Source organism: Callorhinus ursinus, unplaced genomic scaffold (genome assembly GCF_003265705.2).
Source record: "Callorhinus ursinus isolate GAN/ISIS: 27379988/994484 unplaced genomic scaffold, GSC_fseal_2.0 scaffold58, whole genome shotgun sequence".
Classification (NCBI taxonomy): domain Eukaryota; kingdom Metazoa; phylum Chordata; class Mammalia; order Carnivora; family Otariidae; genus Callorhinus; species Callorhinus ursinus.
This window is the reverse complement of record NW_027397120.1, coordinates 6,947,892-6,972,746: the sequence shown is the minus strand read 5'-3', so window position 1 is coordinate 6,972,746 and position 24,855 is coordinate 6,947,892. Positions and strand designations below refer to the sequence as shown.

At 45.0% G+C, this 24,855-nt stretch overlaps 1 protein-coding gene across 7 annotated transcripts in view; it reads left to right on the top strand.

Moving 5' to 3' along the window:
• The first annotated feature begins 22,623 nt into the window (after positions 1 to 22,623).
• The window catches only part of EDRF1 (erythroid differentiation regulatory factor 1), a 41,194-nt gene continuing 38,962 nt past the window's right edge, over positions 22,624 to 24,855 (top strand). For 5 of the 7 annotated variants that reach the window (XM_073884675.1, XM_073884674.1, XM_025880021.2 and 2 more), the window contains exons 1-2: positions 22,625 to 22,855; positions 23,917 to 24,125. In XM_073884675.1, coding sequence (XP_073740776.1) covers positions 22,748 to 22,855; positions 23,917 to 24,125 — 317 coding nt within the window. In that variant the 5' untranslated portion in view covers positions 22,625 to 22,747. Of the gene's footprint in view, positions 22,856 to 23,916; positions 24,126 to 24,855 lie in introns of all 7 variants that reach the window. The other 2 variants (XM_073884673.1, XM_073884671.1) reach the window with 1 other exon arrangement.

Genomic DNA, 24,855 nt, shown 5'->3' with positions numbered 1-24,855 from the left:
GTCATGATCTCAAGGTCTTGGGATTGGGCCCCAGTAGGTCTCCCTGCTCAGTGGGGAGTCTGCTTGTCCCTCCCCCTTTACCTCTCCCCCCAGCTTGTGCTCTCACTCTCTCTCTAATAAATAAATAAATTCTTTTTTTAAAAAAAAAAAAGGAAAGGTAAATACACATATAGAATGATCCTCTTTTGTAAAAATATATATACATATTTATAGAAAAATGGAAGGTTACATGAAAAGTTTTAGAATTACTTGAGTTTCTTTTTTCTCTTCACTGGGCTTTTCCAAATGAACATGTATTGCTGTTGCAGTTAGAAACAAATGAGAAGATTTTTTCAAAGAAGGCATAGAAAAGCAAGTAACATAGGATCAACGTCTTATATGAGTTCAAGACCCAGACAAGGAGAGGGCATGAAAATTAAGTTATAAAACACAGTGATGCATGTGATGATCTACGAAGAACAAAGAAGGCCAGACTGGCTCTGGTCAAATCATGAATTTGCACGTGTTCTAGAAAAAGTGTTTTAAGGACAGTGCTCCACATTGCATTAGGTGCTGAAGATACCACGGTGCATAATCCATGGTCCCTACTCTGAAGGGCTCACCGTCTGTCTGAGGAATGCATCCACATGTCCACGGGAGCACTCCCATTCCACCCTCATGGCGGGCAGAGAAGTTCCCCGATCAGTCTCGGTGGAATCTACTTGAATAAGCCTTCACATGATGGAAAGTGAAATCAAATAAAGCTGAAAGTCTGCCAAAGCATGACACTTGGCCTTAACCCAGACTTTTAAGAGTGAGACCTTGAAGTCCAACGATGAGGAACAACGAAGCTTCAAGTTCCAGCAGTATCCCTGCTGAGATCTTTAAGCAGGAAGGCTAGGACCTGCTAAAATGTCTTCGTGGGTTCCTCTGAACACAACTGTGAAACTTTCAAAGCTTCCGTTCTCAGGAATCAGACCCCAAAAGATAGATTTTTGTCAATTTAAGATATATTTCCTCTCTGTTATGGAAAAGCTTTTGGCATGAATTCTTCAATATCCGCTGTGCATTTTTACAGTAAATAGACCATCTGACAGATTCTTCTTCAAAGGAGTTAAGGAAGGCCCCAAGGGCACTGGCCAAGTGGTCAAGCCAGGGTTCAGTCCTAGGGAACAGAGGTTGATTTGAAGGAGTAGTTATGGGGGACTTGGAGGCAGGAGGAACTGGGGGGATAGCGGACATTTGGCGGCTTGCCTCTCTAGCATCCATCATCACCCTTCTCCCAGCAATAACCCCAATTTCTGCTCATCACGACCATCAGCCCACGTGGTTGGGGTGGAGTTGGTTCTCCCTTTCACTCAGCACTAACCAACTGGAGCATCACGTTCCCCCGGGTGCTACTGTTGGGCTCTGGGTGGGCACATGACAAAATCAGGCCCCATCAAAACAAAGTAAATTCAGTTCTAAAACACAGCAAGAACCTCAGTCTTTCCCGACAAATTCAAACCCGAAAACATGCAGGCTGGCATCTCTGTCATCACCTTCCTGCCTTGGTACCTCAAGAAGGAAGCCAACTCACAGGCCCTGCCTGGTGGGGCTGAGGGAATGTGGACCCTCCCCACACAGGTTGACCTGCACCCGAAGCCAGCGGTACCCCTGAACTAGCCAGGGCAGGAGCCAGTACATTTCCTTCTGTCTGCGAAAAGGGAGGGAGGACTGAAGGAGAAGCACAGAGAGAAGGCTTGGCCTCACAGGCAGAGGGGGAGGGGAAGTCCCGTGGGAAAGGAAGGTGTTGGGGAACAAAGCTCAGAATCCACTTCCTCCAGGATCAGGGACCCCGACCTGGGGCCTGGCTAACACCTTCAAAGCCCAGGAGTCTGCTGCCCAGATGGGGGGTCATTCCATATGCCTCCTCCTCATCCGCGTTCCTGGCCAGTCCCCTGCTGTCCGCCACTGCCGAGCATGCCTCACACACCTGTCACCCTTATCTTCTGCAGGGTAGACCTCTTGGTATGGATTCTCCCCAGGAATGACACTATAGGAGGCTGAGCCCCAACAGGGGAGGGGAGGGAAGGAAGAATTCCCACTCTCTGGTCCCCATGATCACTCCATGTACTTGACTCCAATCCCAGCCCACACGCACATTCTGGACTTGACCTCACACCAAAACACCTACTGCCCCTCCCTGATTTGGCAAATCTCGGGACCTCCATGACAGCCCCACTGTTCAGTCTGTCATTTCCGCTCACCCTGCATCTGGCGTGGATGGCCTGAGATGCAAACCCCAAGGATTGAGTGACCCCTTCTTGCCCTAAGTGTGGCTTCCTTCTTGTTAACAAGACTTGCTCATTTGTTACCCACAGTCTCTGTCTTTGGGGTTATGACAGACAAGGTAAGGAAGCTATCATGAAAATTTGAAAAGAGCAAGTGGCAGAAGGCCTACCAATTCAATTTCATTGAACAGAGTTGCTAAGTTCCATATTTATTTCCCTATTAACCACCATATCAATATCATTAATGTAAAGTTATATACTTTTTTGTTAAAAATAGGCATTCTCGGGGCACCTGGATGTCTGAGTCTGAAGAGCATGTGACTCTTGATCTCGGGGTTGTGAGTTCAAGCCCCAGGTTTGGTGTAGAGATTACCTAAATAAACAAACTTAAAAAAAAAAAAAAGGCATTCTCATCCTGCATCTTTGTTGACCACGTTTTCTGGATTTTAGTGCAGTTGAACTCTCGGGTCTGAAAAAATGGCCAACCTCCGTTCTAACCCATTCCAGGGGAGTAAAACAGAACTTTAAAAAGTACATCCAGAATTATCTGTTGTCTGTTCTCCAAGTCGTCCTGGAAAGCAAAAGCCACCTGAATGCTAATGCCCCGGTATTTCTCTGTGTTTCTCAACGTTCTCAGTATTTCTCTGGACTGCAAGAAAAAATTCTAACACTTAGAAATGTGTAGGCAGCAGCAAGAACCCTGGGAAAACCGGCCTTGGGGCAGCAGTATCAGCCCGTGGTACGAATGCAGCTTAGGCGGGGGAGGCTGGTTTGAGCCCCAGCACGGCCACTTCCTAGGTGCATGACCTCAGGCGGCTTCCTTCACCCCTTTGTGCCTCTCTTTTCTCATCTGCAAAATGGAGATCATTTTTAAGGGGGAGGCTGGGTGGCTCAGTCGATCAAGCATCTGACTTTTGGTTTCGGTCCTGATCTCAGGGTCCTAGGATGGAGCCCCGAGTCTTCCTGTTCCTCCCCCTCCCCTTCTGTTCCTTCCCCTGAGCGCGCTCTCTCTAAAATAAATAAATAAAGTACCGACATCTTTGGGCTATTGGAAGGATTAAAGCCATCGGTAACAGGTGAAAAGCCCAGAAAAGTTCCTGACCCAGAACTAGGTGTAAATAAATGCAAGCTCTTTTTACTATCTAGTAGTGATGCCTCAAAGTGCGCAGATTTTGTCCAGGAGCCCGTGGGAACACAGTGGCTGCTGAGGCCGGCAGCAGGAAGTGGCCTAGGAAGCCCAAGGCGGCAGCACCCGAGCTGGGCCCGCGCTCTGAGTCTCCGGAAGGCTGTCCACAGAGCCAGCGCATTCAGACGTAAAGGAGGCTGTGGCAGAGGCAGATGCTTCCACGCCAATCTGGGGTGCTCCCCCCAAACGATGTCCTCATTCCCAAGGATTCTCACAGCCCCTGACCTTGGATTCTGCCCCTTCCTCTGCTCTCTGCTCTGACACCAGGTCCGCCGCAGCTCTGTTGGTATCTGTCTTTTCTTTGGCTTGTGGACGGTGGCATGGAGGTGGGGTGGGGGTGAGGAGGAGTCCTGTGCAACAGAGGACCCCCAAACACCAAATGGGAAGTCTGGAAGCTCAAAGGCAAATATGGATTCTGTACAGCTTTGCTAATGGAAACCTTTGCTTCCAAGAAAAATCACCAGCAATGACAGGCTCTTCAATGTGGGTTCCAGCCAAAGATCGGGCTTCGCTGAACCAGAGTAAGGGAAAGAATGACAGTCAAACATCTTCTTTGTCTGCACACAGACTGTAATCAGATCCCCACAAGGTCATCGCGGAACACTAAGGACAATCCAGACCCCTCCTGGCTCTCCCCAGTAATGGACAGAAGCAATGGTGCAAATAATCTGGCCAAATGGTGGGTAATCCAAAAGCCATTTCCATTTGGCCTTGGGAGAAGTTTCCATGCTCCTTCTGAGCGTGGGTGTATGCAATCCTCCCTGCCAGCTCTGGGGCATGCAGCGGGGTCTGGGCATACTTATCCTGAGATCAGGCTGCACACAGGGGATGCCGTCTCCAGCCAGAGTCGCACAGAGCTGTGGTCACTGCAGAGCTTGGATGACAGTGTGGCCCATTCAGAAGGGATGGGTGCAGGGATTCTCCACGTGCCCCCAGCACGTTATCCATGCTTCTCAGCCCTGCCCGGCTGACCCTGCTGACGGCATCCCTTGGGCTCCTTTGCTCTTCCACTTCCTGGCAGGTTTGAGCAACAGGAGATAGGAGCAAGGAAAGGAGAGGAAGCCCGGGCATCCCTCCCTGCATCCCTCCTGCGCTGGCACTGTTTCTCCAGTAATCTCTACGTCCCTCCACCTCCTCCTTGGTCCCAGTGTTCACTGGGCTCCAGGAACACCATTCCCTCCTCTTCCCTTCAGTCCTCAGGTGGTGACAGAGTCTCACCATCCCATATTGGACCTCACCCACCCATACCTCCATGAGTGGTGAATTCATTAAAGTATTTTCATTAAACCATCTGGGGCGAACTGTTTCCCACTGAACCCTGATGGATACAAGATGGTAGCAGAAGGGGATGAAGTTGGGGCAGGGGCTGGGGGCCTGGGAGAGTTCATCAGAGAGGCAGCTAAATGCCCACTCAGAGCACAGCCCCTCACTAGACCTCACTGAAGTCCACCACACCTTTCTATTTAGAGGCCACTTGGCTCTGCTTGGCCTGCCTCCCATCTCAGACAGGGGGTGTCAGGTACAACACATATGGATCTCCATCCGGTGTTGGAGGCCAATTTGTCTCTCCCTTGTGGTCATCTGGGATGATGGGGTCCTCCAGAGATGATTGACTTCCCTTAGAAATGGATATATCAAACTATAAAAGGAGCAGCTCATCCAACATTCTTGACTTTTCCTCCTCCTGAGCCCCTTCTCCGATCCTGTCCTCTCAAAACTGGGATTCGGACTTGGGAAGAAGGACCTTTTGTCAATCACTGGTTCCATGATCTTGACCCAGACCCTCTTTTCCAGAATCATGACCCAAATTCTTCCTCCTCAGTCTGTTCAGCCTTCTGGCTGTCTGTTAGTCAAAGCCATGGCTGCTGTGAGTTTGCCACTGTAACAGTCTATTTCATCATTGTTTGTTGAAGGACAATTCAGTTGTTTCCGATAGCTCTTAAATCTAGGTATTTTTCAGAGTTTCCTGCCCCTGTGAGTGGGGCAGGAAACTATCCATCCAGTTCCACACACCAAAGACTTAGGTGTCATCCGCATACCTTTCTCTCCTCCACTCCCCAAATCCAAGCCACCCCCAAGACCTGGCATATCTCTCAAATCCATCCACTTCTCTCCAACTCAGCTTCCCACATCCCGGTATAAGCGACCAGGGATTCCCGCAATGGAATCGTTGCGGGAATCCCTGCATCCTTCTGGGCCTCCACCCAAGCCATTCTGCACCCCATGCTTTGAAAATGTGACTCAGACCATGTCAACTGCTAATATCCTTTCATTGGCCACCATCACGCAGCATAAACAGCCCATAAACTCCTGACCGCTCTGGCCCCTGCTTTTGTGTCTGGCTGCATCTCACCATCTTCCACCTCCTTTTCTGCATCCCTCCACAAACCACACTCACATGGCCTTGGTACGCTGCTCTGCCCCACACCCACCTGGCCCCTTTGTCTACCCAACTCCTGTTCATCCTCCAGATCTTTAACATACTTCCTCTAGATCAAGTTAGTCCCCCCAGTTAACTGTAGAAACCCGAACTTTCCTTCAAAGCACCTATCACAGTTTGTAATATATCACGTGTTCATGCCTCCGCTCTAGGCTATTTGCTCCATAAACCCAGGAATTATCCCTGGTTTTGCTCCCACCACTACATCCCTAGCTCCTCTTACATGACAGGTGCCCAAGAGTCTTGAATGAATGATGGTTTTTTTTTTTCTATTAAAAATGCTACAGAGGAAATTTTTCAACCAACATGGCAAATTTACCATATGCCTCTATTTCCTCTTCTTCTGGAAACCCTCCGATGAAGGAATTTTTCCAAAGGTGTAGACCCAGAAGAACAAGAACAAAGAGACATAAAGAGGAGACAATAACAAAAGAAAGAGCTCAGCAAATTTTTGGAGTGTAAACAAAAAAATACAAAACAAAACAAAAAAACAGGTGAAGAAAATAGTAGCTGCTGCGGCAAAGAGCAGCAGCTATGACCCAGGTGCTGATAGAAAGTCAGCCAGGTGACACGGAGAGCGCGGGCCCCTGAGACCTGGAAACAGTTACTGTGCAAGATGGCGGCACGGCAAGTCAGGGGCTGAAAATGCTGGTCGCACATCTGTAGCCAGAGGGCTAAACCCTCGCCCCTTTCCCACCCCAGGTAGTCTAGCGATGACTTTCCCCATCTCTACTCTGACACCACCACCAGCAGAAAAGCAGGGGATTCTCCTCTGGACAAAAATGAACCTGAGGGTCTCCACAGGGGAGGAGATGAGGCATGGAGGTAAGGGGAGCACATGGCTAAAAATGGGCAGTTCAGTGAGCATCTAATAATCTGCAGCTTCACGGAAAAATCCTCAGGCACAGAGATGCAACTTTTCGCAGTTGCAAGTCGACCAGGGCACGCTGACTGGTCTCAGGACACAGGCAGGGACAGACTGTGTCCACTACCATGAATAAATGCGATGTGGGAGCCTTGATTCTGTCCTGGACCAGAGAAAGAAAAAAGGCAGCTATAAAGGATAAGTTGAGAATGTTGGGGAAATTCAAATATGGACTCTATACTGGGCTTTATTGTATCAGTGTTAAATATCTTGCTGTGATAATTGTATTGTGTAAAAATAGAGGCAAATATCCTCATCTCTCTAAGGGGATGCTGAGGCATTGAGAAAAGCTGGGCCTTTTAAAGAGCCAAGAAAGGAATTATACGCATACAGATATATATGTGTGTGAATGTACGCACAGATAGATGGATAGATACATACACATACACATAGACAAATAGGCGGACAGGGTGAGGGGCGCAGAGAAGAAATCAGACAGAGCCAGTGTGGCAAAATGTTAACCATAGTGAGACTAGGTGTGGAGTATTCAAGTATTCACAGTTCCATTCTTCAGTTTTTATAGTAGGTTTGAAAACTTTCAAAATAGAACAGCAACAAAAAGAATCCTAGTAGAATAAGATCCCTCAACAGCAACACTTAAAGAGAAAACCAATAACAAAAGACACTTTATCGGATATTGAGTAAAAGTGATTTTCAATCCAGATTCCTATTCCCAGCCAAACGATCTACCAAAATAGTGAGGGCAGGAGAAAATATTTTTAACATAGGAGAGGAGTCGACATTTTTATCTCCCATGTACCTTTTCTCAGGAAGCTAACGAAAGACGTGCTTCAAACAACGAAGATGGGATGCAGGAAAGAGCCCTGGAAAGAAAAGGAGGCTCAGGATGGTGGGAAAGGGAAGCCACAGGACACAGTGGTACAAGAAGACATCCAGTCCAGGCTGCAGCAGGAGGGTACCGCGTTCTGGAAAAAGAGGAAAAACAGAAAAGACAAAACAAAACAAAACAAAACTCTCCCTGGCCTGCCCAAACGGGACTTGTTATTGGTGAACATGGATCAGCGTATTAAGGGAATGTAAGGATAACACATAGCAAACTGGCAAAGATAAAATCAACGCCGTTGTTAATTCCAGAAAAAAAATGACAAGTATTCCAGAAAAGAGATGAGGGACTAGAACATGGCTGCCTCGGTAGTTAACAATATTTGTAACGTTATAATAAAGGAAACATTGTTTCGTTTTGTTTTTTTAATTATTCAAAGCTGGGTGGGGGCACCTGGGTGGCTCAGTCAGTTAAGCGTCCGTCCGACTCTTGATCTCAACTCAGGTCTTGATCTCGGTCGCAAGTTCAAGCCCCGTGTTGGGCTCCGCGCTGGGCCTGGAGCCTGCTTAAAACAAAATTGAAACAAAATGAAACAAAACAAAACAAAAACAAGAACCTATATGGGAGTGGTGATGGGGAGTGTGTGTATGGAAAGATAGAGAGTTTGCTTTAGTGATGTCCTCACCTGTCTGATTTACCATGTCTGGAAATCAAAAGATAGTGTAAAAAATGGATACATCAAGGAACAGCTGCCCAAAACAACTGCACGCCGAGGCACAGACTGATATTTGTACCGTAGTACAAATTCATCGCAACATGACTCCCCTTAGCCAAAAGGTGGAAACAACACAAATGTCCACAGACAGATGAACGAATAAGCAACATGTGTCATACCCGTGCAGTGGAATATTATTCAGCCTTTAAAATGGAAAGACATTCTGACACCTGCTACCTGGGAGCACCTTAAAGACATAATGCTAAGTGACATAAGCCAGTCACAAAACGATAGATATTATGATTCCACTTATAGGAGATACTAGAGTAGACAAATTCATAGACGTGGAAAATAGGGTCAAGGTTACCAGGGGCTGGGAGGGGAGAAGGGAGTGGAGAGTTACTGTTTAATGGGTATAGAATCGCCTTTTGGGAAGGTAAAAAACTTCTGGAAACGGATGGTGGTGATGGTTGCACAACCTTGCAGGTGTGCTTAACACCACTAAAAAAAAGGTTGGAGAGAAATAGCAGTATAAGAATAATATTCGAAGTTATGGTGGTAACGTGCAGAAGAAACAGCTGAGTGGTGAGTGCTTGCCAGGAGGAGGTGATGCTATGGGGAGGGGAGGGATGTGGCAAGAGACAGCTGCTTGGTCATTAAAGTCTTTGTTGCGCCATTTTACTTTTATTTTATTTTTTTTTAAGATTTTATTTACTTATTTGAGAGAGAGAGAATGAGAGATAGCACGAGAGGAAAGAGGGTCAGGGGGAGAAGCAGACTCCCTGCCGAGCAGGGAGCCCGATGCGGGACTCAATCCTGGGACTGCAGGATTATGACCTGAGCCGAAGGCAGTCGCTTAACCAACTGAGCCACCCAGGCGGCCGTGCCGTTTTACTTTTAAAAGGATTACACGAACATTCACACAGTGCTACTTACTGTGTGCCCAGAGTGCTTTAGATACTTTGTGTATATGTTCTTTAATCCTCCTATCACCAAGAGGCAAGTGCTTCCCGAGTCCTGCTCTCGATCAGCCTACTGCACTGCCCCTCGGACACAGGCAACACAATGATCAAAGGGCTAACTAATTTTCAAAAGATGCTGCACTGAATTTCCTTGTCTACATATTTTATGTGCTAGTATGTGAATATTAGATTCCTAGGAATAAAATATCCTTAATTTCTATAAAAGGCAAAACATGGTGTCCAGCTCATCCCGTGGACATAAAAACTAGGAATGTTGCTGATGCAGATGTTATGTTCCTCTTCTAGTAGAACTGAGCACAGAAGCCAATGACTTTCCTTTGTATTCCAATTTTTAGCAGGTCTCCCCAGTTTTTGTATTTCCCCCCCCCCCGCCATTTCCCCTCTCATCTCTCCTGTGACGATGATCCTTGTAATGGTACCTGGGGAATAAAATATAAGAAAAACGAGCACGGAGAGAGTAAATCGAGCTTCCTTTAGAGATAGAGGAAAATAATTTTGCAGTGAGAAAACATGCTGAAATATTATTTTTATAGTGAAAATAGTTACATCGCAATTTTAAATTACATTTCCATTTGAAATGGAGTCATTTTGCACCACCTACTGGAATATATGGCTCTATATAGTCCAAGGTTTCAAAATTAGGAAATCCACTTTTAAGAATTTAGAGTTAATGTTTTTCGTTATCTTTGAGAGACCAATCCCTTTGATATGTTGGAAATGCCAAATGCTAAATGATTTCAGGGACCATTTTCTAAAACAAACTCTCTTTAGAAGCCAAATTTAATCATCTAGCTAAGTTAACAAATTGTACAACTGCTTATAAAAATAAAATGATTAAGCCAAATATATCAACCAAAGAGATAAAAATGTAAATTAGAAGCAAAACTGAAATCAATACACATTATCAGTTGCTAACTCACTATTAAAAAAGAAGATTCAAGCAGACAACTGGAAAATGACAGGAAACATAAGCAAACGGAATAAACAGAACATAACTCAACATTAATTAAAAAAGAACTTGCCCAAAGAAAATTTGATAGTGTTTATACCCAAAGTAATAATCATTGCCATGGCTTAATTACAGCTGAACATCAACACACAAAGTACTCATATTTAAGCTCTTTGACATTGTAAAGGAAACCCCAACAAAAACTTCATTCTTCATGACTATAAATAAATTTCTGAATATATAGTAGCAACATTCATTATCGTGTAATTGACAGAGATTCAGCAATAAATTTCTGAATATATAGTAGCAACATTCATTATCGTGTAATTGACAGAGATTCAGAAAAAAAATACATCTACAGTATCCACTGTTCTACATGAAATTCCTTTAGAAGCCTAAATATATTACATTTTAATTTCTTGAAACCTATTATAGCATTTCACTTATTTTATGGGTATTTTGTCTGAAAATTGATTTTATTTTTAGATGTCAACTAAATTAGATGTCACCTCAATTAACTGAAGCATAAAATATAACGGCAAGATATATTTACAAATACACCCCAGAAAATGGTGTGCAAGTAACCACCTGATTTAAACTCCTAAGCACAAAAAGATCTCGTGCGATGGCAACCAACTCACCCATAATCCTCTTTGTTGTTGCAGGTGATTTGTGCATGACAAGCCTGTTTACAGTGACAAATGTCATGTGCAAGGTTGCCGGAAGGTGTTTTTTTCTCAGTTTAGTTCACCGCTGGTGGGATTTCATTCTTAAGGTTCTCACCTGCGCTGGAAAGCGTGGTGGTTTAATTTCTGTCAGCTGAGCTCAAAGCCTTTCACTGAGGATACACAGAAAATTCCTAACGAGGCCACGGAGGTCTTTCCTGGTCAAGACACACCTGCCTCTCCAGCCCCACCTGCCACCTCAAGCTCCCCGGGCTTCTGCCCCCTCACCACCGTCTTCCCATGCCTCGCCCTGGCTATGCACGCCACTGCTACTAGGACTTTGCCTATGCTTTTCCCTCTGCCTGGAATGCTCTTCTCTCCCCACTTTGGCCTAGTTACTTCTTCCCTGACTTTCCTGGCTGGGTCAATGCACAGTGGCAAGTTTGCATTTTGGGGGTACTTACCTGCAAGTTTCTGCATGCCCCCACTAGACTGTTTTTACTCACCTGTGAGTCCCAAGAGCCCAGCATACCACCTGCACAGAGGAAATGTGGAATGACTCACTCAGATCAGCGCCAGAGAGGCACCTGCTCTGGCCCTCCTCTGGCTACACCACTCCCCAGAGGAAGTGGGCCCACCTGGAGCTCCAGGGAGCCTGCTCTAAAGGGTCCAGGCCTGCTCTGGGGCCCATGGAGGCTGCTTCCCAAGCCTGTCTCCCAAAGGACCTGCTGTATCCACCCCTATGCCCAAGGGGTGGCCAAGGGGCGTTTATCGGAAAGATGAGCGGATAAAATGTATTTTAGGGGCGCCTGGGTGACTGAGTCGATTAAGCCTCCAACTCCTGATTTCGGCTCAGGTCATGATCTCAGGGTTGTGAGATCGAGCTCCACATCAGGCTCCGCCGGGCATGGAGCCTGCTTAAGATTCACTCTCTCCCTCTCCCATTTTCCCTCCCCCCGAAAATTGAAAAAAAAAAAAAGTATTTTAATAGTTGCCAAGGATGGCTGTGTTAAAGGTGTATAGTCAAGGAAGGAGGATAGAATGTATTTTATTTAATAATTTGTTGGCTTAATATATAACTTGAGATATTTTGCTATATGCCATGCAGAACTCCATTTATAGTTTTCCCCAGACCCTACCAACCCTCTCCCCAAAAAATAGGCACAGAAGTGGTTTCATGCCTATCTGAAAATAAACTTTACCTCTCATTTAATGTCAAGATGATCTCCTGTATCCCATCTGAAATCTGAGTTCAAAGGAGAATGACTCTTAAAGTCAACAGAGATATAAATATTTAATGTCAAAACTCCTTGAGAAAGCACAATGATGGGGCCAGGGGAAGAGGGGCAGGGATAAACAGTTGAAGTGATTCAGTTTGAAAACACGTTTTAAAATCATTGTATGACACTAAAATATTAAAAATTATGTTCTTTGGGTAACAGGGCAATGCACTTTCTTGCCTTTTTGCATTTTACTACTGTTTGAATTTTCTAACATAACAGTGCTTACATTTGTGATGAAAATCTTATTCTTCTGAAAAATCAAGTTACTATTCTGTTTCATTTACAAAACGTGAACATGTCACCAAAGCTCACCATCTTCTTTGCTATCCTTCACATGGAAGCAACAGTAGGAATTTTCTGCCCATGTATTAATTTCAGAGGCAAAAACTGTACCTTCTCAGAACTCAGTGGAAAAGGACTGTGGCTTATCTTACATTGTATGTAACGGGGAGTCACAAACAAGCTCATTTCTAGGTTTAGAAAATGTGTCGCCTGGCTAGTGGACCCAGAGTCCACTTTCTTTTAGGCAGCTCCCTGAGTGTTCGTGATTTCTGCTAACTTTCATTAAGCCCACCTTGATTTCTTTTGGTTTCCTTATTATGGTCTGGAGTTTCTTTTTCATAGCCATGCTTCTAGAAATCCAGTTTTGTCTAGGGGCGCCTGGGTGGCTCAGTCGGTTAAGCGTCTGCCTTCAGCTCAGGTCATTATCATGATCCCAGGGTCCTGGGATAGACCCCCCGAGTTGGGCTCCCTGCTCATCGGGGAGTCTGCTTCTCTCTCTCTGCCCCCCCCCCGCTCATTCTCTCTCTCTCTTTCTCTCTCTCTCCTCAAATAAGTTCTTTTAAAAAAAGAAATAAGAATGGCCTAGTTATTAACCTAGAAAGAACCAATTGCCCTCCTTCCTAGGCCCCATCTCCCACCAAGGCCCTCACACCATGTGTACCAGTCAACAGGTGATGCTCTTGTCCCTTCCCCTTTGCCTGGGCTGCTCCCACCTCCACATTTTGGCAAGTGTTTTTCCTTCACCCTCCCACACTGCCCAACCTTCCAAATCCCCAACACCCAAGGCCCCACAGCCCTTCCTGATCACCCTCCACATCCACCCCTCCCAGCCGTGTGTAATTATCACACCTTGGAAGCTCTACCACACCTGGGCCTTCTCCTTTACCATAGCAAGACTCACATTCACCTGTTACTGCTGAGTCCTCGCTACTGCCCTTGTTCTCTTCCCAGAACTAGATCATAAGCCCTTGAAATCACGAGCCCTGTTCTGCCACTGTCTTTAACCCAGCGCTGTGCCTAGGACTCAGTAAGTGTCTGAAATGAATGAAGCATACATTGTTTGGTCAATCCCAACATTTCTGTCAGAACTGCCCAGGGCTCTCTTGAGAAATGTGTCTTTTCAGTGCCAACTCAGCAGCCTGACTTAAGACAGTGATTGACAGAAGAAAATGGCCAGAAAAAGGCAACACGGAAGATTAAATTAAAAGCGATGAAGAATGAACTAATTTCAATAATAATTTGAGGAAGGGGAGGGTTGGGGGAGGAGGCACACTGGATATGTGTTGATAATGGTTCAAGGGGGGTGATGGTGACAGGTACATGGAGGTTCATTTTCCCATTCTCTCTACTTAGGTATATATTTGAAGATTGTGTGATGAAAAGATCTGAAGAAGAAAGCGAAGGAAGAGAAGCAGCCGCAGCTGATTTGCAGACTCAGAGGAGGCCCCAGGCCCAGGTATGAGAAGATTAGGAGGCAGCAACCCCACCCCGCCCCCCCCGGGGTACCATCCTTCCCTGTGGCCACACTCCTGCCGTCCAAGCTCCTCTCCTCCCGAATCCACATGTGCCCCCACTCATGTATATGGTCCCCACGCTCAGACCTTTGACCGAAGTAATGCCATCCCAGGCTCTGCCTCTTGGGTAATGTCCCGTGTTCTAGGACATTCCCAAACAGGAATGGGAGCCCCTCAGAGCCGGGCTCTACTTCAGCTAATCCGGTTGGCAAACCCTAACCCATGTGTGTGATAAGTCACACACTGAGATCTTCTGGAACATAAAGTCCTTGATGTTTCTTAAATGACACCAAGTAGCCTCCCCTACATGGAAGGATTTGCCACAGGTCCCAGGAGACATCTCAGTGGAAATTTCTCCAGGCTAGAAGCCTTCCTGTAGCAGTAGAGGCCATTGCAGACCACCCTCTGCCCAGAAGGCCGGTTCTATTCTACACAACCCCTCTGAGGATCCTCCCTATGGCTGTGATTTCTCCCTTGAGTCACTACAATCAGATCATAAACATTCATTGCAGCCAAGATGCACACAGCGTCATAGGGCTTTCATACCCAGGTCTTTCCTAAACAATTCATGATAGCCACGCTGATTATGTCCAACCAGTTTTAGGGGATAAACAAGGCTGAGTCCCTCCAACAGGAGAGCTCAAGTTTCTCCTCCCACTCTTGTGCTATCTCTTTCCTACTTCCAGCCCATTAAAAGAATGGTACTTGTAACATAGATGAGGTCAGTCTTTTTGCACAATGTTGACAAACAAGGGGAAGATTCCAGAGAGAAATGCCACAGCAGTGAATGAGTATCAGTGAATGAATATCAATGATGCTTTTCCACTTTGTGCTTATAAAATGCCTTTTGTACCAGAATCTCAAAGCTCTGCAGGAAGCAAGGCTTTGACTGGCACATTCACTCAGGGTAAACGTGAATGGCCAGAGCTGCTCAAGTCATTTGTGATAAGAAAGAACAAAAGTCCAGACACTTTAAAAAATGCAATATCCTTGCCTTCTGAGTAGTAAACGAAAGTATGCAGAAGGATAATGACATCTGTGGATTCTGGCTTCATTGCCTGGAGAGAAAGAATGTAAATAAATATGTAAAAAAAATTGTCATATGTGGATAACACCCATGGTTCATCCAGTGGTTACCACTCAGCCCAACGTCTGCATGCAATGGATTCTATTCCTGGGTGCCTTGTGACTGCATGACACTGAGAAAGTAAAATATACCTTTTCCATGCCCACGAGAAGACAAATATAGAAATGTTTAGTTAAAAGGTCTGTCCAGTCAGCGACTTTGACATCTGAGGCCTTGGCACTAAGTGATACCTTCCTTTTGTTCCCTCCACTGGAAGCCTCCTTGTAAATGCGTAATAGCCAAATGATTCATTAGGGTCTGCAAAGGCCAAGCCCTTAACTGGAAAGGCAGAGGGGGGACCCACAGGCAGCGCCTGACTGTGGGATTGATTTGAAAGTTCATTTGAGAATTCCTTCCTTCTCACTTTTCGCCGAAGGTGCGTGCACTGCATGAATAACCACTCAGTCTCCAGCCACCAATGAGTGGTCTGAAGAGCGAACGTTAGTGACTTTGAAACTGTTCCTAGGATTCATTTATGGTAATAATCAGCTTCGGAGACTAAAACTCACAAAGACTAAGAGCATGTCTGCTGTGAAAGTAATACCTAGCAGAGACAACCTGCCCCTACAATCACTTGCATTGTATTCTGAAAGTCAATGCTGAACACTTACAGAAGAATTTGAGTTCTTCTAGTATCCAGAAAAGGAACTCCTGAAAGTGCAATCCAAATGGCTTCTGAAGAGTTTCAAATAATTTGTTTAAATGTTATTAGTCTCCAGAACAGCAATTAAATAATTATCACCTAAATTAAATTAGGTATCATGTAGTTTTAACCAAGAGGGTCTTGCCATTACACTAGTAAATTGCACCTCAAAGTTTTCATCGTCTTATACTTTTTAAAATTTTTCTAGTCTTGTCAAATTAAGGTGTAAAGGAAAATACAGATCATTAACTTGATAACTGTTCTTGACTCAAAGAGTGGCTGGCGTGTGTGGTTTTTGATACCATGGTGTGTCTAAAATAGTCTTTCTAAAAACAGTGGTCTGTAAACTTCCTTATCACACACTATCATTAGTTTTAAAATGTTCTGAACATGTAGCCCCAATGTCTGTATATTTACTTATTGGTAAATTACATCATGGCAGAAATACATGAACATCAAAACACAAAAGTAGAAAACAATCGATATTTAATATATTTTAATTTATCGACTGCAAACTAGTAGTTTTGTTCCACTAATATTCTTTAGAAGAGAGTAAAGTGGTCAAACAGGTTTATTCTTGTGGCTCTTGGTTGAAAACTTGGTGGCAGAACAATTTGAAGTATCTCTCTAAGTTCAGTTTATTTTAAAACTGGGTTGGAATGGCTGTCATTACTTAAAATAGCTCAAAAGATAAGTAAACTAACTAGGAAGAATCACATGGTCTCAGAGCTTTCCAAGTCAAACTATCATTTCAATTGTATCCACAAATGAGGCAATTGCTGTAGTTGAAGTCTGGTTACATTTCTATCTTCTTTGAGTCCGTCAGTCTTTCTTACACACCAATTACATGGTGTCAAGGAATAACTCAGAGATAGTAAATTGTTTTACACGCAATTTGTTTACTCGTTCCTGAGGAAGAAAGGTCAACAGACTGTTGTCAAAGAACAAAATGAGAAACAGGCTGTATGAGAGAGAAGAAAGCCTCTGTGGGTAGCTGGGAAGAGTGAATCTTGCAGGCACATTTTGGGGGTAAACAAATCAGTTGGTGGCTGACAAAGAGATCAGTCTGGGCATTCTGAGTAGGCCAATGAGTGGTACTGAGGAAAACAATTAAGATGTGGATAGGTTTTTCCAAAGCCTTAGTTAGAGTGTGGCTGAGGAGCATGGCGGGCTTGTGGTCTGTAGGATGTGGGCTCTGCTCTCTCCCTTTGGTTAGACACTGCCTAAGGTAAACCAGATCTGCACCCCTGGCCTCCTTAGAATTCCTCAATATACTTAAAACAAACTCCATTTGGAAGATTTGTAAGATGCGAGAAGTTTGGGCTCTTAAGTTGACTGCAGAAATGAGTTTTTAATAAGCAGTGTAGGTCATTTTTAGCAACAAAAGCATATAATGTTGGAAAGATTTGCAAACATCTATTTTCAGAAATGCTCTCTCCATAAGATAAGGTTTTTTTTTTTAAAAAAAAAAACCAAAGACTTCTCACTTGTTTAAACCATCACCTTTCTCTCAAAGGGACAGATTAAGTCTGTTTATTTTTGTGAAATTTTCTCCTAAAGCATCCTAATGATGGCTACTTGTCATCACAAAAAAGATGAGGAAATGTAGGACACTTTTTATAAACTACAGTAACTCATTTTTAAGCTTGACAATTTATTTTTAAGACTTTATTTGTTTATTCGTGAGAGACAGAGAGAGAGAGAAAGGCAGAAGGAGAAGCAGGCTCCCCAAGGAGCAGGGAGCCCGATGCAGGACTCGATCCCAGGACCCCAGGATCATGACCTGAGCTGAAAGCAGACCCTTAACCATCTGAGCCACCCAGGCGCCCAAGCTTGACGATTCTTTTAAGTGCTCTGTCACACGATGATCTGTGAACTGTGTGTGGTACATGAGATTTTCAAGGTCACCCCTCATCACGGAATTCTGAAAAGATTCTCCTAAAGGCCTTGTTTTGTCACCAGACTCAACCACATGGATGGCATCTACTAGCCCGTCTGAGCCACCATATACTCTCGTAGACTACAGAATGGCCACCAGACACCCAGTGCCCCCTTGTTGGGGGCATTCATCTTCCCTGTTGTACCAATGTTACACTTGGTCATGTGTCTCATTTTAGCCAAAAAAAAAAAAAAAAAAGGTGAGTGGCAGCAATATTTGTCACTCCTGACCAGAAGCTCTGGGGACTGGTTTACAGGTAGTACCTGTCTTGGTTGTACCACTCTAACAGGCAATGCTTGGGGTGGTCTCATCAGTCGGCCTCACAGAGTAAAGATCACGTGGACTAGTGCAAGGCTATCCCAAATTCTGCCTGGGATACACTTCCACTAAATATTTGGGACGTTCTTACCCTTAAGAATTTGTTCACAGTTTATCTGATATTCTAATGTAACCTAGCATCCTGAATTTCACCTGGGGGCCCTAGTCGTCAGTCACTACATTTGGGGATCATTTGTTTTGGCTGTAAACGTCAATCTTCCCTGATACACCACCTGAGCATGGCCCAAGGAAGGATGCCTGCGTCAATGTGCATATTAAGTACTAGGAAGGCTTAATTTTGCCCTTACTTTTCAGATTAAAAAGAAGAAGAAAGTTCCAGTTCTTCCTGAGAGCTGGCAGAGTTCTATAGAGATCACTGTTCTAAACTCTGGTCACCGGCCGCAGTGGTCAGATACTGGAACCTTGCTAAAAATGCAGATTCTCGGCACTACCCTACTGATTTTGAATCTGGAGATGGCTGGAGGATCTACTGGCTTAACACGTTCCTCGGGTGATTCTGAGACAAATTAAAGGTCCAGTGGCTGTGTGGGAGTCTGAGGCTCATCCTGCCTTTGCTGTGAAACTAGTTTTGTATGATGTTCAACAAGTCAATTCTATCCTCCTTTCTGGACTGCACTGTTCAATCTATACAGAGGGATAGGATTGGCTCAGATCATCTCAAATCTCTCTTCCAGCTCGAAAAGTCCAGGGCAAGGAATCAGAAACCCAGGGCCTTCCAAGGTCCCACAGGCAAAGTAAACCATGGAGGGTGGGTAGGTGTAAGACACTAGGTCGTGGAGGGGACCGTGGCACTTCTCAAGGCACAAGCCCTATTCTAAGCGGTCCCTGCATGTTTTCTGCTCTGCGGGCAGAACTCCCAGGGTCCTAGACGCATCTTCCTTGCATAGAACTGTAACATTTTCTTTTTAAAGATTTTATATCTTTATTTGAGAGAGAGAGAGAGAGTGAGAGAATGAGTGGGGGGAGGGGCAACAGGAGAAGCAGACTCTCCAAGGAGCAGGGAGCCCCATGCGGGAACTCAATCCCAGGGCCCTGGGATCATGACCTGAGCCAAAGGCAGATGCTTAACTGACTGAGCCACCCAGGTGGCCCCAGAACTGTAAACTTTTATGACAAGATTTCTAATTTTGCTTTGGAAAATACTGTGTGCTATGACTAAGCAAATTTATGATTGGGATCTCTCTGAAATCATAACGTGTGCTGGGAGATGAGATTTGTAAATACAGTCTAACCTACAAATTGTTTTAGAATGGAACAAGCTGTTTGTGAAGACTAACTTTAATAATTAATGACTGACAGCAATAGTTTGGAAATACTTCATTATACATTTTTAGCTTTGATTTTGCAGATTAAAAAAAAACTGGAGCCAACAACATTGTTTTTATGTCTCAAACACTTTGGTAAGCATTTTAAAAGCCTGTCATACTAGTTATTTTACCTACATTGCCTAAGGGCTGAAACAGTTCAATGGGCTGGTGCTGTGCCCTGGTGTTGGTAAAACAGTTGATCAGATGGGACACTAGCCCCTGAGGAGCTCACAGGTGGCAAGAGAGGCAAATACAAACAGGTAATTTTTCTATAAAGTGGCAAGTGCAGGATAAAGCTACATATAAGCTTTGGGAACAAGAAAAGGGACCCTAAGGGGTGAGGAGGGGGAGGTGTCAGGAGAGACTTAGGGATGCTACCTGAGATGAGTCTTGAGGAATAAGCTAGGTGAGGAAGGGAAAGGTATTCTAAGCAGAGGAAAAGCACCAGCATATATGGACTTCTGGAACAACCTGTTGAAGCAAAAAACTGTAAGCAGTTCATTCATTCAACAAACATTTCCTAAGTGGTGAAAATATCAGGTGCTAGGGAGCCAGGTAAACACCTAAGAGTGCTGATTGGCTGGGGGACAGGGAAGGAGGCAGAAGGCAGACATTGATACAATACAAAAAGAAACATAAATAAGCTTCTTAAAATGTGAAATTCTGGAAGTAATCATACATGTTACCCACAACATTAAATTTCAATCACTTACATTAGAAAAAATGATAACTCTCTCTCTCACACACACATACACACACACAGCACTTAAAAGTGTTTGAACAGAGAAAAGAAAGCAATTAACAAGCATTTAGCTAGAAGAATGGATCAACTTTCTGTAACTCAGATGTGCCCAGTTTCTCCTGCCCTCCCGAATCCCACTCCATTGCTGCCTATAGCTTGCTGGTTCTAGCCCTGGGAGTGGCCTCAGGAAACCCAGTCTCCCCTCAGGTTTCATGCCACAAATTGTCCTGAGCGGATGGGAGTCATTGGTCCTCCCACCCCCAGCCTGAAGCCCCTCTCTGCTCCCAGCACCCTTTCTGCAGCTGACCTCTTTTTCTATGCTGAATTTTACTGTTTCATTCCTCTCTACTTTCTTTCTTTCTTTCTTTCTTTTTTTTTAAGACTTTATTTATTTGACACAGAGAGAGAGAGAGAGAGAGAGAGAGAGCACAAGCAGGGGGAGCGGCAGGCAGAGGGAGAGGGAGAAGCAGGCTCCCCACTGAGTAAGGAGCCTGATGTGGGACTCCATTCCAGATCACGACCTGGGCTGAAATCAAGAGTCGACACATAACCAACTGAGCCACCCCAGTGACCCGTTCTTCTTCTTTTTTAAATATATATTTATTAGAGAGAGGGAGAATGTGAGTGGGGGGTAGGGGCAGAGGGAGAGAGAGAATCTCAAGCAGACTCCATGCTGAATGAGGAGCCCTACATGGGGCCTGATCTCACAACCCTGAGATCACGACCTGATCCGAAATCAAGAGTCCAACGCTTAACCAACAGAGCCACCCAGGCACCCCCTCTCTGCCTTTTCAAAGGGCATTTCCAGCACATTTTCCCACTTAATAACATCACCAAGGGTTCAGGAACCTACTTCTCAAGAAGCCTGCAATATATTTGAGTCCTGAATAAAAGAATTACTGATATCTCAGAAAATCCCTTCTTACAAAAAATTATACAATAAAACAAAAGAACTTAAAGATTACTGGAAGCTAAAGCATATATGTTTAAAAGTTTAATAAAAATTATGTTTTATGATAAAATGCACAATCAGAAAAAATTGGAAAATAAAAACTTTAAAGAATTTTAAATCACTTCATCTCACCACTCAGACGTTTTTATGGACATAGAGGCAAGAAAAAGATACGTTTTAAAAATTAGGAAAATAATGCATATTTGCTTTTTAAAATTTTATCATTTAACATCATATGTACAATTGAAATGTTCTTGAACATTCCTGAAGAAGATAGCTGCACAAGTTAATGGTATTACATACCAAAAGACTTAAACATCTTCCTAAAGCTAATTTAAATTGTGCTCAATTTTTTACTACAGTAAGTAATGTATTACCTTGCAAAAAAAGGACTACAAAATACAAACAAAAAACGATAAAAAGCAAAATCAGTATGTTGAAGTGTTTACAAAATGTACTATTAAGTATAATTCATTGTTAAATATAATTCACAAGAATGTTTCATTACATTTGAAAACAATTGGTAAACTGAGCTTCCTCAATCACAAGGATGTCACAAGGACGTGTGAATATGCACATAGTGAGTTATCAGGGCCAAATGTAACTTAAAAGTTGAGACAGCCAAATACTGCAAGGCAAAGTTAATTTTTCCAAAAACCTTCCAATGTTTTACCACAAAACAAAGCAAATTTTTATGAAGGATGTGGCTGCATTTAACTAGGCTTGATAAGACAGTAGATGAGGAGTCTGAGCAGAAGACAGCCTAGCATCTCCCAAGCCTTCACACCGCCCTGGCTGTTTCTCTACTTCCTTACTACTCAAAGCACTGGCATCATCTCCTAGAGGTCTGTTAGAAATGCAGAATCCCGGGCCTAGAAAATCAGAATCTGCATGTCAACTAGATCTCCAGGTGTTTCCTCTGCACACTAACGCTGGAGAAGCCCCAGGACCACCCAGAAAGCCCTTTGCTAGCTCCCTAGGGCCTGACAAGTAGCAGGCTTTCCGCAGATGCTTCCCGAGTCACTAAGCAAACGCGGCACCTTGCAAAACCCTGTGGAGGTGCGACCGCCTCTGAAATGCGTCCTTCGGTAAAGGCGGAGGGCCGCCGCTCCAACACTCGGGGCCGCGGGGCCAACCTCGCATTGTGATGCGGGGGCAGGACGCCGAGCCCGGGCGCGCACCTGGGCACCTGATCTCTGCCTTCCTGGGGCTGTGAGCCCGTCTGTAAGCCGGTGGGGGCACTGCAGGCTGGGGAGGCAGGAGCACTAAGACCTCGCTACTCTATCTCACTGGAACCGCTGGTTACACGGACTGCAGCACCTCTCCGCCCGCGCTGCGACAACCTCGAGGAAACTGACACCCCCGAGCCCTAGTCGCCAGAACTTGTTTGCCAACAAAGGCTAGAGGCGTGCAAGGGGTGGAGCCTGGGAATCAGCTACCGCGAGACGTGGTCCCCTGAAGAGATTCCGACAGGCGCAGGCGCACTACACCTCCTGCCTCCGCCGCGAAGGTGGCTTCCACGGGGGAAGACGGGACCGGGCCTCTGGCACAAAGATCGCGAGATTTGAGCGCGTCACCGCGACTCCTTCCGGTCAGAGACCGGAAGCGCAGTGAGCGGGGCGTCTCTGGCTCCTGCTTTGCTGTGCTGCCGCGCCAGTGGGCCCGGTTTCTGTCGCGGCTCCTCGGATCCCGTTCCGCCTCGCCTACCCTGGGCGGAGGTGATGGGGGACTCCAAGGAGGCTGGAGCGGAGTCTCCGCCGGCCGGGGCCGCTGCTCGAGGAGGGCTTAGCCTCCTGTCCCAGGGAGAATCCGAGGAATCTTCTGCACAGGTGAGTCCGTCCTGGGGCGGGACCTGCAGGGCTCCGGGGGCTGCGGGCCCGCTCCGCGGGGGAGGCATGTTACGGTTCCCGGAGGCTGCTGATGCCTTCTCTGCGTCTCCCGGACAGTCCCCCAAACGGAGTGGAAGCCCGTGTGTCTGTGGTCAGGCATTCGGGTGTTTGCATCCAAGTCACTCGTATTAAAAGCAGTTCTGGCTTCCCCCTCGGTTATAACCGACGGGCGAGTTAGGCACGATCTCGGCTGTCGAGGAGCGTACGTGTGAATATGTGGTTCCAAAATGTGGCACAGTCGTGCAAAGCTGGAGGGAAAAGAGAGGGTGTCAGCGGGGAGCTCACCGAGATGGGATCGAGGTAATCCTTGAAGGGTTTCTAGTGTTTCCCGGGCCGAAAATGGACTGCGTGAAAGGTTAGGATAGTGAACTCGGACACTGAGCTTGCTTGGGGGTGTGCAAGTGAAGAGTGTGAGGAACCCGCAGTGCCTTCCTGCGAAGGTGAAGGTTCAGAGTGTGTAATGAACCGACGAATCACTTACTAAACGTTTGCTTGAAAACAAGCCCCAGGGGCGCCTGGCTAGCTGAGTTAGTGGAAGGAAGGATTCTTGGTCTCTTGGTGGTGAGTTCAAGCCCCACATTGAGCGTAGAGTTTACTTAAAAAACAAAAACGTCCCAGATATCCTACCACAAACGACTTTCTAAATGATATGTTACTGAAATTGAAATAATACATCTTCAATAACAAGCAGAGGTTTTATCAAATTTTGCATTTTGCTGATATGATTCTTTTGACTGTCCTTGGCTTTTGCTTGTTCACTGTCTTAGCTGATAATCATAAACATTGTACTTCTTGACTCATGTTTTTCTTTGAAATTATGTGAAAAAGAGCTAAGTAAATACGACAGTGTATGCTTGCATTTATTGCTATGAGAAAAGTGTAGCATATATTCTTGTGAAGGCTGATGTGGTGGTTTGTTGTTTGTTTGTTTTTTTTTTATAAAGGTAGGATATTTAATTCCTAGTAGTGTTATTAAAAGTTTTGTTCAATGTGTTAATTAGGGATCAGCTTTATTTCTTGGAGGCAATGAAGTGAAGAGCCGAGCTGTGGTGAAATACTCTTCTGCCCCTCCTAGAACAGCATTTGCACGCCTTGAAGAGAAAACAGACTTGAAACTCCCACCTGCCAACTGGTTACGAGAGAGTGCCAAACTAGGGCCAGCAGGAACTACCATTCTTGGCAACAGTAAGAAAAGCAAGCCATTTTCAAGGTAAATATTAATCAGTGGCATTTTTACTTGTCTCTCAACAACCCCCTCCCCCCCAGCCAGCCCCCAGACTCTAATGTTTGCTTTTTCGTTTTAATTTGTAATGCTTATCACCTTGGTGAGATTTCTCTTTAGAAAAAGGTTGTGTTTGACTTTCAAAGTCCTTTTTCTCCCCAGTAGGATTGTATTCTAATATGAAGACATCAGTTGCGTAAATTTCTTTTCGGGTCTGCATCATATTATTAACAAAGCTGAGTTTTGACCACTTAAATTCAATCAGCTGTTTTATTTTCAGCCGATCTACATACCTTTTGAGTATGTGAATACAAAGAATCAGGGTGGCACATGAAGAGGAGAACCCTTAGCACTACCTAATCTGCCCTGTAGAGTTTTTCATTAAATGGTGGTGGATGGTTTCATCTGAGAAAGCCTGATGTAGAAACCCACCATGTTGGGTGACCTATACCCTTGACTTTGATACTTGCTGAGACAGTTGCTGGAAATTCTGCTGGTGGTATTTAAGTGTGAGAGTGGCCTGGGTTCTTATAGAGAAACATATACTAACATTCGTATTCTTGTAGACTACTTAATGTGTAGGATGCTTTTTTCTTTTCTTTCCCTCTCTGTGACTGAACCTAAAATATGTCCACATAACCAACGAGAGCCATAAATACATTAAAACCTAATGATTTAGTAGTTTAGAAATTATCCTAATGCCTCCAAAGGTAAAAGT